We start from the raw sequence: 12,022 nt of genomic DNA on the forward strand, positions 1-12,022 counted from the left end.
AGCCATTTGATTGTAAATTTGAATGGAGGGTGGTGTGTTGTTGGAACAACTTCAGGCAACATTGAATCATAAGGGGGGCGGAAGCATGGAACAAATAGTAGGTCAGCCAAGTCGCAGCATGCGGGGTGCCGCGTGCACCGGGCCGCGTATCCCCGACGAACACAGTTTCGACGGTGCCTGACAGGTAGGGGTAGATTTTGGCTCCCGCGCGGCGCCTCCACTTTGATCAGGATTCCTTGCAAGGTACGCTTGGTTGCGTCTCCCCCTGCCACATCAACGCAGATAACTGTGCGAGGTCGGAGATCAGAGAGTTTAGTTTCGTGACATTACTATTCCACGTCAGCAGGACTGCGACTTGAAGCCAAGACCAGGACAGGACATTTGGCCCTCGAGACCGAAACCTGCGCCGACTTGATTATGGCCAACAAGAAGGATCGGAGAAACTCAAAGTAGAAGGGGAGAGAGCTTGTTCCGGCTAGCGGCCCGACATTCCGGCAGGTTCGTGGTGCAACCCCGGAACGAGGACCCGAAAGAAGTGTCTCGCCCCGCCCAAGAGCTCAGGTTGTGGAAAGTTATCACTCGTTCTGAACCATTGACAATCATTGGCGCCAGACCCTTTCTCGGAGCACCATTGGCGGCATGACTCCTCCGCACCGCAGGGATTCACGTTGATGGCATCGTCGTCGTCTATGGCCGCTCCGTGCTGGCCTAGCCAGTCAGGTGCGTTCATCGATGCAAGGCGCTGAAAGTATGGAGCGGCAGAATGGCTGGGGCTTGGTGACGGACGGGGAATTTCGGACATTGACTTGTTGCTTGCCACATGCAGCCGCCATAGTCGGGGAGCCACAAAGGCGCAGCCAGGAATGAACCTGCAATTCATTCAACCGGAGAAACGGAGAAAGAAACGGCCGCTAGGATCATAAATGTACGAAGCCGGCAGCACGAGGCTTTTCGGAACTTCCAAACTCCGTGCCGTGACGCCCGCCCTGCCCCCACTGTAGCACGGCACCCGTAGTACTCTGATGACCGCCAATGCTGGCTACCCTGCAGCGAGGTTAGCATCCGTTCAAGCCAACACCGGTCTCTCGAGGAACACAGGAATGGCCTGATGAAAACTTTGGGCTCTGCTACTCAGAGTAGAGGAAGCCACATTGAGTGCCTCCTTTTGTCGCGGCTCATAAAGACATGGTCGACGGCTGGAAGGCTCCGGCGGGGACCTTGTCGGTCAATGGCGCACGACATCAAAGCCGATTATCTCGATGAAGCCCCGGTCCGTAACTCAGGTTGGTACGACGTGTGAGAAAATGGACCAAGGCATATTCTTTAATGCCTGGAGTCTTCTTAAAGTGCAATCAGTTTGCAAACGGTTCGCGTACGATAGGTCAGCAAAGCAAATGCACGCCTGTTCGCTCTGTGAAACATCAATTTCAACTTGAAGCTTATTTCTGCGACGATCACCCGAGGAAATAGAGATAGCGACTCCGCCTTTATGCCAAAGCACACAGCAACCAGCCGACCGTCTTCATTCGTACTGATTGTGCTGTTCTCGTCGCCAGGCGGCGGATTACTTCTTTAGGCAGCCCGAGCGTCTTCGTCAACTTCAACTAGCACTTGCTGCCGCTGCCCCTGCGCCACTCGTTCCACAAATATTCCACACTTTGTTGAAAGTTGGCCCAGCCCTGTGCCTTCGACTCGCGGGATGATGTCAAGCGCCATGCGGCTCTCCGCCCGACATCTGAACTACCGCTTTGTTGGTCCACCAACAGATCTCGATCACGACTTTCCGATCCACGAACCCACTGCCGCAGAGCCTTCACATACGAACTCGGTGGTGCAGTATCAGCCGATACACCATGGATTTCACCGCGGCGCTCGAGGGTGATGGGTGGACCCAGGGCCCAGATGTGACGTGTGATGGCCGTACCACGGCGACCGCGAAGTGAAGAAACAGTGGATGCGCATTTCTACAGTCGGTTCTCCTTTAAATGGTCGCGCGTTCCCACCGACCGGAGCAGCATGTCCGACGATCAAGGCCTCTCGGCGCCTCTACTTCTCGCAAAGGTGGCTATCCAGGTGCCATTTCACCGTCAGCAATGAGTAACGGTGACGCAAGGCTCCCAGGGAATCGCCATCCCCGCGTTCCTGACCTAGCCGCATCCACGGAGAAGGGGCCAACCTCGAATCTGCCCGAAAAGTCGCCAGTCGAGAACGAAAAGCCCCCACAGTCGACAACCCACGAGGGCCTGTTCCAAAATGCTCCCGGGCAGGACGAAGAATCTGGCGGCAGGACCAGCGAAGACAGTCTAGCCCCGTCCCAGAGCAAGCAGCCTCAGTACACGCCAGATGGCAAGCGCATCATCACCGAGGAAGAATGCTACGAAGCACTGGGGTACTCGTGGCCGTCATGGAAGAAGTGGATGCTTCTGTCGTCCATTTTCGCGGTGCAAATGTCCATGAACTTCAACACCAGCGTCTACCCCAGCGCCGTCGACCCCCTAAGCGAACACTTTGAAGTGAGCGAGCAGGCCGTCCGAGCAGGGCAGTGCGCCTTTCTCGTTCTGTATGCCTTTGGGTGTGAGCTGTGGGCGCCGTGGAGCGAGGAGTTTGGACGCTGGCCGATCCTGCAGTACGTCCACGGACCCAGACCTCGATGGACGACTTGGTAATGCTGACTGAGCCGACAGGTGCTCATTGCTTCTCGTCAACATCTGGCAGATTCTCGCCGCCCTTGCGCCAAACTTTGGAAGCATCATTGTCGCGCGGGCCCTCGGTGGATTGAGCTCCGCTGGCGGCAGTGTGACTCTTGGAATGGTGGCCGACCTCTACCAGCCCGAGGACCAGGACTGGGCAGTGGCCTTTGTTGTCCTGTCATCCGTTGGCGGGACCTCAATCGGCCCCATTGTCGGCGGGCCCATCAAGAAGTTCCTGCCGTGGTACTGGAACTTTTGGATCCAGCTCATTTTTGGCGTTACTGTCCAGGTCGTGCACTTCTTCATGCCCGAGAGCCGAGCCACGATCCTCATGGACCGAGAGGCCAAGCGGCGCCGCAAGTCTGGCGAAGACCCCAACATCTACGGCCCGAATGAGGTCAAAAATCCGCGCATCTCGTGGGAGGAGGTTGGCGTGACGTGGATACGGCCGTTCGAGATGTTCCTCCGCGAGCCGATTGTCCTGTCCTGCTCCCTCTTATCAGGCTTTTCGGACGCCTTGATCTTCACGTTCCAGGAGGGGTTCACTCCCGTCTTCAAGCAATGGGGTTTCGGAACACTGGAGCTCGCCTGGGCTTTTATTCCCATTATCATTGGCTACCTGATTGCGTACGTCAGCTACTTCCCCTGGATCATTAGGGACAGTAGGATCACCAAGACCAAGGGCCCCGACTACTTGCCGCCAGAGCACAGGCTCAAGTGGCTGCTCTACCTTGCGCCCCTGGAGACCATTGGCCTGTTTGGCTTTGCTTGGACGTCGCTCGGCCCTCCACAGGTACACTGGATCGCCCCCATGATATTCTCTTGCCTCATCGCCATCGCCAACTACGGCATCTACATGTCGACAATCAGCTACATGCTCGCTGCCTACGGGCCATATTCAGCTAGCGCGACGGGTGGGAATGGTTTCGCGCGCGATCTCTTGGCCGGCATTGCCGCCCTGTACTCTACTCCTCTTTACACGAACATTGCGCCAAATGGCCTCCATCTCGAGTACGCCAGCACCATCCTGGCGTGTCTCGCCTTCGTCGTTACCATGCCCGTCTATCTCATCTACTGGAAGGGACCCTGGCTGCGTGAAAAGTCCAAATTTGCGCAGTCCCTGGCGGCGGATCGAAAGGCCAAGGGGGGCCACCGGGTGGCAGAGGCGACGAAGGAGCAGCTCGAGCCTCACAATTTGTAGAAGAAACGATAAAAATAGATGCGCCTCATGGTATTACGAACGGCAATATCATCTGTGCCATTCGGCTGTCCGGATTGTGATGAAGAGTGCAATCGTCTTGGAATAGTGCCCGCATGTGCCCGATGCTGCTAGATACCATTGATGGAGCTGGTGCCAGCTGCCACTGTATAGGAATAGCAACAGGTCATATCTGCTGTGACCCGAGCAGCGTTGTCGTCCCTCCAGCACGCAGATCTCTGCTACTGTCGAGGCTTCTCCTTCTTTTCCTTCCACAGCGACCAAAGACTAACCCCAGAAACCTTGACAATCTTGAACCGCACACCCGGTATATCGCCCTTCGCTCTGCCCTTGCGACCGAACCCAGCAATCAGAACCTCGTCGTTTTCATCGATGTAGTTGAGGCACCCGTCATTCGGAACTGGAGAGAATAGAACCATTAATCACTGCCCGACACTGGACACACCGGACCAGGTTGTTGGACAGTGGCACACGTACCGAAAGCCGTGACCTTCTTCCCGTTCTTGATCAACTGCACGCGCACGCACTTGCGTATCGCAGAGTTGGGCTGCTTGGCCTCGACGCCAACCTTTTCGAGGACGATGCCCTTTGCGTGGGATGACCCGCCAAACGGCGAGGAGCGAAAGGACGTGCCGAGCGTGCGCTTCTTGTAGTTGACGTCGGACCACTTCTGGTCCCGGCGGCCAGTGCGCAGCTTCCGCGCTGTGAGGAGGCCACGGGCGGCCATGTTTCGAAGAGTCTTTTGATATCAGTGGCAAGGGACCGGGTCTAGAGGTAATTGGAGTTGGTCGAGTACTGTCACATCGTAACAAGATGAATGTCGTAGAAAGACGTCCAAGTCGCGTTCTGGTCGCAACATATGTACCAATTTATGGGTGATGCTGCCCAATATCCCTCAGTTGTTGAACCCTAATCGCCTCAGCAAGCCCTAACGCCCTGGACATCGACGTGAGGACGTTTCCTCGAATGAAAACTGGGCAAGGAACGGCCTCTGCACCAATCGGTCAGTTGCGGAAGACCTCAATCACATGCAGTTCAGGGGGTTGGCTGGGCCGGCTGTCATCAGATCCCAGAACTGTCTGGTGGAGGGCTTCGGTCAGCGCACTGCGCGTGTCCACCAGCATCGGAGCCACGCTGATGCGTGTATCTGACATGGCCCCAGGGGTGTGAAGGGGTGGCGCCTTACACGCAGACCTCTTTCAGGCCGATTTCATCGTTCTTTCGCTACGATTTTCTAGGTATTGAAGCCGTGCACCCCAGCTTCTTGTGGAGGGAAGTGGAGGGGGGTGAGGAGAGTGGGATGCGTGGGGCGTGTAGTGAGCCAGGTTGCCTAATTAGGCACTGCACTTGGGATATGAGGTCTGTGGTTGGTTGCTGGATATCTTGCCATGGCTCTGGGAATATGCGGCATTTGTTAATCCAGTTCATCGGTTGACACAGCGAGGCATCGCAGTACACCACATGGAATCTACCAGGGCCGAGAACTCTTACCCCCTGAACACGGCATGAATACCGACAAATGCCGTCTGTATGGGTGGTACTTCGGCAGGCGTCGGCTCGGCTATGACTCAGGTTGTGAGGGCTTGACAGGCGCATCTCATGTAACTCATATTCAGCAGCATATGAGGTTTTTGATAACTTTGGTGGCTTCGAATACTCGGGGGTCATTTCCGACGCGCTCCTGCGCAGCATCAGCGCGCCACTAAAAAGCGGTATCGTCAGGCTCAATCGTAACCAGCACCTCGCCGGCATCTACCAAACTCCCCTCCTTGACCGGAATACCAACGCATCGACCACTAGCTGAACTACGAATCTCGATTTCCATTTTGCTCGACTCAATCCACATCTAAGAAGTGTTAGGCTCTGCAGGTCCACATACGCATGACATCACTGTCTCAGTGGAATGGGGCAACTCACGAGCACATCTCCTTTGCGAACCTCGGCGCCGTCCCGGACGACAAAGTTGTAGCAGCGACCTGGCATCATTGCCTTTAACCTGTGCAAGCTTGGGCTCACCGAGAGGTTGCATGCGGCGTCTTCTTTGTGGCCATTGGTGAGGGCTTTTGGTCTGTACGGCTGCCGCAGCTCCTCGAGGAAGGGTGCGCTCGCAATCGATTCCGCGCGTTTCGAGGCAACCGCGTCGATCTCGTCCTGGTGCAAAGATATCCAGGACTCATACTCGTCTAGGTCTAGTTGCCCCTCGGTGACCGTGACAAGCTGCGAGATGGGTTTCGCGTCGAGCTCCGATTCTAACATTGGGTAAAACCTGATGCGATCAAAGGGTCGAAACATCCACGGGTCAGACGCAGAGCTCAGGGAAGCTTTCCCCGTCGAAATGGCTTGCGCGTCCCAAATGTCCACTGTTCTGCCGACTAGCTGATAGCCGCCTGGTGAGTCAGTCGCGTAGATGCACATATACTGGCCCCCGATGCCGACCGAACGCCGGGGTGTAAACGACCGAGATGGGTTGTACTTTGTCCCAAATAGGCGGTGCCGCGGATCGAGTGGTACGGCGCACGGAGAACCAAGGAAAACGTCGCCGAGCCCGAGAACAAGGAACGTTGCGTCATACATGAGGCTTGAAATGTCGTCGAGGCCATTGAGTTGCTTGACGAAATCGACATTGCTAGGTAGCCAAGGCGCCTCTGATCGGATCGTTGCGGCGTATCGCTCCACCGCGGCCTTGCTTACCGAATCGTCAAACGCGAGCGGCAGACACAAGGTGCGTGACTGAACTCTCCGAGGAACTTCATAAGACGATATGTGATTGCAGAGCCGCTCAAAGACGGTTTGTGGCGCTAGCCCGGCGTGATATATCAGATGAACGGATCGCACACCGCGGGTTAACTCGTCCACGCCAGGAATTGCGCTCTTGGCGTGGCTCTCGCACAGGGCGTGGATTCTGAAGCTTTGAGCCAAGTCAAAAATCTCTTGTTCACCAAATTCGACAATCATCGATCGGTCGCCGGCTTGACGAGCAGTGACCCTTCCGTCCGGGCGGCATAGTTTGCCGACGACGACACTGGACGAGTAGTCAATCTGCCCCAGCTCGGAACACAGGTCCTCAATCTGAGGATACTCTTTCAACTCTTGAATAGCAATTGACAGTGCGTCGTCCATCTTCGCGGCGGCCTCAGTGGTGATGGCCCGGAGACGAATGACGTCTCCGGGACGGACTTGGCCCAGCTTCCACATCTCCGCGGAGGCCACGACACAGAATACGACAAAGCCACCCAGGCTGGGGCCGTCGCAAGCGAGGACAACGGCTTCGTCGCCGGTAAAGCTGACGCTGCCAATCGAGTAGGGGCTGTCATGAATGTTTGACGGGTGCAGCCCGGCCTCCCCGCCGGTCTGACGCGCCCACTCTGGCTGTGGCCCGGTCAGACGGACGCCAAGACGGTTGCTATTATGGTGTACTCGCCACTCTCCAGAAAAGAGCGCTGCGAGCCCCTCCTGAGTGAAGTAGTCTGGGGCGCCGTGGGGACCAGGAACAACGCCAAGGGTCCAGCAGGCCGCGGGCTGTGCCGGTATTTGGATGGCTGGGGCAACCGGCGAAGCGTCCAATTTCGAAAGGGCGGTGGAGATCATTCTTAGAGGGATGATATCGCCGACTTGGAGCTTTCCGCCGTCTTTCCCACCCAAGTTTCCAAGCTCAAATGTGGCACGACTGCCCATTACCTTTGGCACGTCAATGCCACCAGCAACCGCCACGTAGATACGGTAGCCCACATCGACTGTTCCAACGGCAAGTGTTTGTCCTGCACGAATGGGGATTGCTCGGTTTGACTGGACCTGTTCACCGTCAAGCGTGATGACGGCTACGCCACCGGTAACGGCAATGACAGTGTCACAATGGAACTTGAGCGTCGGTCCTTGAAGCGTGCATTCCATGGCAGCGGCGTCAGAACTATTGTTGACGAGGCGGTTGGCGACTCGGAAAGACAGGTGGTCCATCGGGCCCGATGGCGGGATGCCAATGCTCCAATAACCGGTTCTGCCCGGGAAGTCTTGGATTGTTGTCATTGCTCCTGGCTGTACCACCTCGACGTTGGGGGAGTGGAACTGAAACGAGTCCAGAGACTTTGTGGTGCAGTTCCCTGATTGGAACAGAGACCATGACACGATCTGACGGAGATACTCCAGGTTAGTCTGGACCCCGAGGATTTCTGTCTGGGCGAGGCCATCCGCCAGCTTCTGCAGGCAATCCGCCCTGTCATGCCCAGTGGCTATGAGCTTGGCTAGGAGAGGGTCATAGCGCGTTGAGACTTCGGTTCCTGTTTCCACCCAGGTATCAACTCGGAGACTTGAGGGGAATCGCAGCTTGCTAATTACACCGGAGCCAGGCTGGAATTTCTGAAGAGGATTTTCGGCGTAAAGTCGAACTTCGACGGAAGCACCATCGATGGCAATGTCCTCGGTATCGCGACTGAAAAGTTCGTGGCAGTCGTCGTTGGCAATGTTTACCATGCATTCGACCAAGTCAAGGCCCGTAACGGCCTCGGTGACCGGATGCTCCACTTGCAGGCGTGTGTTGACCTCGAGGAAGAAAAACTCCTCTGAGTCGACGTCGTAGATGAATTCGACTGTGCCAACGTTGCGATACTGCACCGACGATGCCAGCCGGACTGCGGCTGCCCGCATATTTGCGCGGACGTGTGTAGGCACACCAAATGGAGGACTTTCTTCCACGATCTTCTGGTGTCTCCGTTGCAGGGAGCAATCACGCTCGCCGGCGGCAATAACCTTGCCCTTGCCATCGCCCAGGATCTGAACTTCTATGTGCCGAGCGTTTTCGATGTACCGCTCAAGAAAAACTCCGGAATCCCCAAAGTTGGCTGACGCAAGCCGCTGCACCGCATTGAAGGCGTCGTCGAAGCTGTCGAGGTCGTTGCATTGGCGCAGTCCGATTCCACCGCCACCAGCCGTGCTCTTGAGCATCAACGGAAACCCAATCTTGTCCGCTTCGTGACGAGCCTCTTCCAGGGATACCAACAGCCCGGCGCTGCCGGGAACCACGTGAACACCCGACTTATTGGCGATGTCCCTGGCGCGATGCTTGAGCCCCAGGTCGGACATTTGGTTAGGTGTTGGCCCGATCCAGACCATCCCTTCCTGCTCTACTGCAGCTGCAAAGTCAGAGTTTTCAGACAGAAAGCCATAGCCGGGGATGATGGCGTCGGCTTGTGCCGACTTTGCTAGCTGCAAAACCTGCCTGGCGTCGAGATAAGTTTCAGCGACCGAGGTGCCCTCAAGGCGCAACGACACATCGGCGTTGCGGACATGTGGAGACGAGGCGTCGGCATCCGAATAGATTGAGATAGCTTCAATGTTGAGTTTGTGCAGCGACTTGATGATTCGAGCAGCGATCTCGCCCCTGTTGGCAATGAGAACTTTCGCGATGGCCTTTGGGGATGTCGGCCGACAGGGCCCTGATCCGTTCTTGCAGATCCCATTGCAAAGCGTGTGATGCTTCATGTATGCCCTCCAGCCACCAAAGTCGGTTATATCCTTTGCCCCTAGCAAGCCCCATGGCTCACAGACGAACCCACGAACCCAGCGACCGTCCTGCAGCTCGACGGATCCGATAGCGAGGGGCGACGGGATGGTAGCCAGGAAGCTCGCGACGGTGGGCTGGGGCATCCTCCACACTTCGACCGCGATATGTTGGCCCTGGCCTGCATCTGTGACCCTCTCAAGGCCTGGTTTCTTGACGCCAGAGGCGGACGGAAGCTCGTACAGCTTGTACATCTTGGACGTGGTGGTTGCGCACTCGAACTCGGCACCTCGTGTAGTCAAATCTTTGTTCAGCGGAAACCCCGTGAGGTGCGCGCCGACAACGGCAATCGGTGTCCAGGGATTGCCATGCATTCTTGCGGGTATGCTGTCGGCTGCGCGATGAGCCTTGGTGGCCCCAAGACGCCGCGGAGTGGCCGACAAAAAATGCTGCGATAATCGCAAAAGCTGGGGCTCTTGCCAAGCGCTGGATATCAGAGTAATTCCAAAGGGAAGGCCGTCCGACCTGAAGCCGGCGGGGATGGCAATCGCACTCCAGTCGAGAAAGTTGACAAAGTTGGTGTAGGTTCCCAAGAGCGAGTTCTCCAACACGGGCTCGGCCTTGAGCTGTTCAAGGGTTGGGAATGTCGGCGTGGTGGGAACCAAGATGGCATCGAAAGACTGAAATGTTGCCTCGATTTCTCGAGTCAACTCCTGGCGTTTGTATTCGCATGCAAAGGCGTCTGCGGCAGTGAAGTTGCCAGCCTTGGACACAATGCCGCGAACAACCGGGTCCATTTCCTCTGGGGAACGCTCGATGAAGTCGCGAATGGCGGCGTAGCGCTCGGCGACCCAAGGTCCTTCGTACAAGAGCTTTGCGAGACGGAAAAGGTCAGAAAAGTCTACAGGAGTAAGCTTCCAGCCTAGCTTCTGGGCCTTGTCAAGTGCTGCGTCGTATGCAGGGCAGTGGTCCTTCCGGCCATGCCAGTCAGGCTGCATGCAGATGGCCAGCGACGGGACCTTGTTCTGGGACCATTGCATGCCGAATGCAGGTACCGGTGTAGGAACGTCATAGGAAGGTCGCGCCCGCGAATATGCATCCTTGAAATCGTACCCTTCGGCTATGGAGAGTACCGTCTCTGCATCCTCGATAGTGAGAGCGAAGATGGAGACGCAATCGAGGGTCCGGCACGCTGGAAGAACACCCCTGGCGCTGAGGGCCCCCCGGGTGGGCTTCAATCCAACGACGTTGTTGAAGCCCGCAGGCACTCGACCGGATCCTGCCGTGTCAGTGCCGAGAGAGAAAGGCACTACGCCGCAGGCGACGACGACCCCGCTGCCGGAGCTGGAGCCGCCGCTTACACGGGCAGGGTCAAAACTGTTTGGCACGGCCCCGTGTGGCGACCGAGTGCCCACCAAGCCGGTTGCAAACTGGTCCAGGTTTGTCTTGCCGATGACGATGGCTCCCGCAGCCTTAAGCCTGGCAACCACGGGGGCATCATGGGTGGCGGGTTGGGTTGAGAAGGCTGGACATGCTCCGGTGGTCGGAAAATCAACAACGTCGATGTTGTCTTTGACAGCAAAGGGGACGCCATATAGAGGCAAAAGCTCAGAGTCGCGGACTTTGGACTGGAGTTCGTCCCATTGTGATAGTAATTGGTCTGGGCTGGCAAGGGTAATCCAGGCACAAGTGTGCTCGTTGGCGGCGCGTTCTGTCTCCACGAGGGCTACAAGGCGTTGCAGAGCCTTCCCAATGGTTTGGGTAGCACACCATTCTTGAATAGTGAGTGGCGATTCCTTGTCTGGCAAAGACTCTCCATTGACTCGGTAGATGGGGTTCGGGATCTGATCTGGTGCCAGGCTTTCAGGGCTGTCAACCCCCTGGGGAGGCCCCATGAAGGGCGCCATGCTCGGAAGTCAGCGGGGGGCAGTTGCAGGGTCCAGGGAGACCAATACTAGCTGGTCGATGTGCTTAGGTCCGGCTTGTCGTCAGGTTGAGTTGTGCCGATAAATGACTCGACTATCCCGAGAGCCTGGGAGGTTTGACAGCAGGAGCAGATATCATCTGAGAAGCCCAGCGTGAGCTGTTGGTCGCGATGGCACATATGCCAGCGAGGCTTTGCAGCATTTTTGTATCCTCCTCAACCCTACCGTTGCACTTGAATCAGAGGTAACTTTGGGATCTCGCGCGCGGCCGCCGGCGAATGTGGGTTTGCACACGGCACACGGCCCAGCCATTCGGTGTTGGCTTGGAATATGAGGCTCGGCGGCGCGACGCGGGCTGCCCCGAGGACAAACAACGGGGAGGCCGAGCTTGCCATCCAACCACCATGCGCCGATAGCAGCAGTGGTCCCTGAAGGCTCACATCATCAATTGAGCAAAGGCAAGGGCTCGTGGCACGGTGACGCCCCCGAGAACTTGGCGAACGCTTGGCCGTCTCCAAAGTTTGGATACACCGCACCTGGTGCACATTATGGGCGGAGAGGGCAGTGTCAAGCGGCCCTTCGTCGAAGACAGCCAATGGGCGGCCGGGCCGACGGCAATGCTTTGGTCATGGTCCTGCGAGCAGCGGGTGAACGAAGTGTCAACCGCATGTGGTCTGGGGGAGAGATAAGGGCG

General features: G+C 57.0%; 3 protein-coding genes across 3 annotated transcripts; 1 reads left to right on the forward strand and 2 right to left on the reverse strand.

The window, feature by feature from the left end:
• Positions 1-2,093: 2,093 nt before the first annotated feature.
• PLICBS_005407 (uncharacterized protein) lies at positions 2,094-3,891 on the forward strand (the record flags this gene model as incomplete). The annotated part of the gene is made up of 2 exons (XM_018319087.2): positions 2,094-2,626; positions 2,685-3,891. The coding sequence occupies 2 exons, from the start codon at positions 2,094-2,096 to the stop codon at positions 3,889-3,891; spliced, it is 1,740 nt and encodes a 579-aa protein (XP_018181561.2).
• Positions 3,892-4,130: 239 nt separating this feature from the next.
• On the reverse strand, positions 4,131-4,636 carry PLICBS_005408 (40S ribosomal protein uS12; the record flags this gene model as incomplete). The annotated part of the gene is made up of 2 exons (XM_018319088.2): positions 4,131-4,309; positions 4,387-4,636. The coding sequence occupies 2 exons, from the start codon at positions 4,634-4,636 to the stop codon at positions 4,131-4,133; spliced, it is 429 nt and encodes a 142-aa protein (XP_018181562.1).
• Positions 4,637-5,611: 975 nt separating this feature from the next.
• On the reverse strand, positions 5,612-11,310 carry PLICBS_005409 (uncharacterized protein; the record flags this gene model as incomplete). Its single annotated transcript, XM_018319089.2, has 2 exons — positions 5,612-5,755; positions 5,827-11,310. The coding sequence occupies 2 exons, from the start codon at positions 11,308-11,310 to the stop codon at positions 5,612-5,614; spliced, it is 5,628 nt and encodes a 1,875-aa protein (XP_018181563.2).
• Between the last annotated feature and the right edge of the window lie 712 nt (positions 11,311-12,022).

The sequence above is a fragment of the Purpureocillium lilacinum genome (genome assembly GCF_023168085.1).
Source record: "Purpureocillium lilacinum CBS 284.36 DNA, scaffold_4, whole genome shotgun sequence".
NCBI lineage: Eukaryota > Fungi > Ascomycota > Sordariomycetes > Hypocreales > Ophiocordycipitaceae > Purpureocillium > Purpureocillium lilacinum.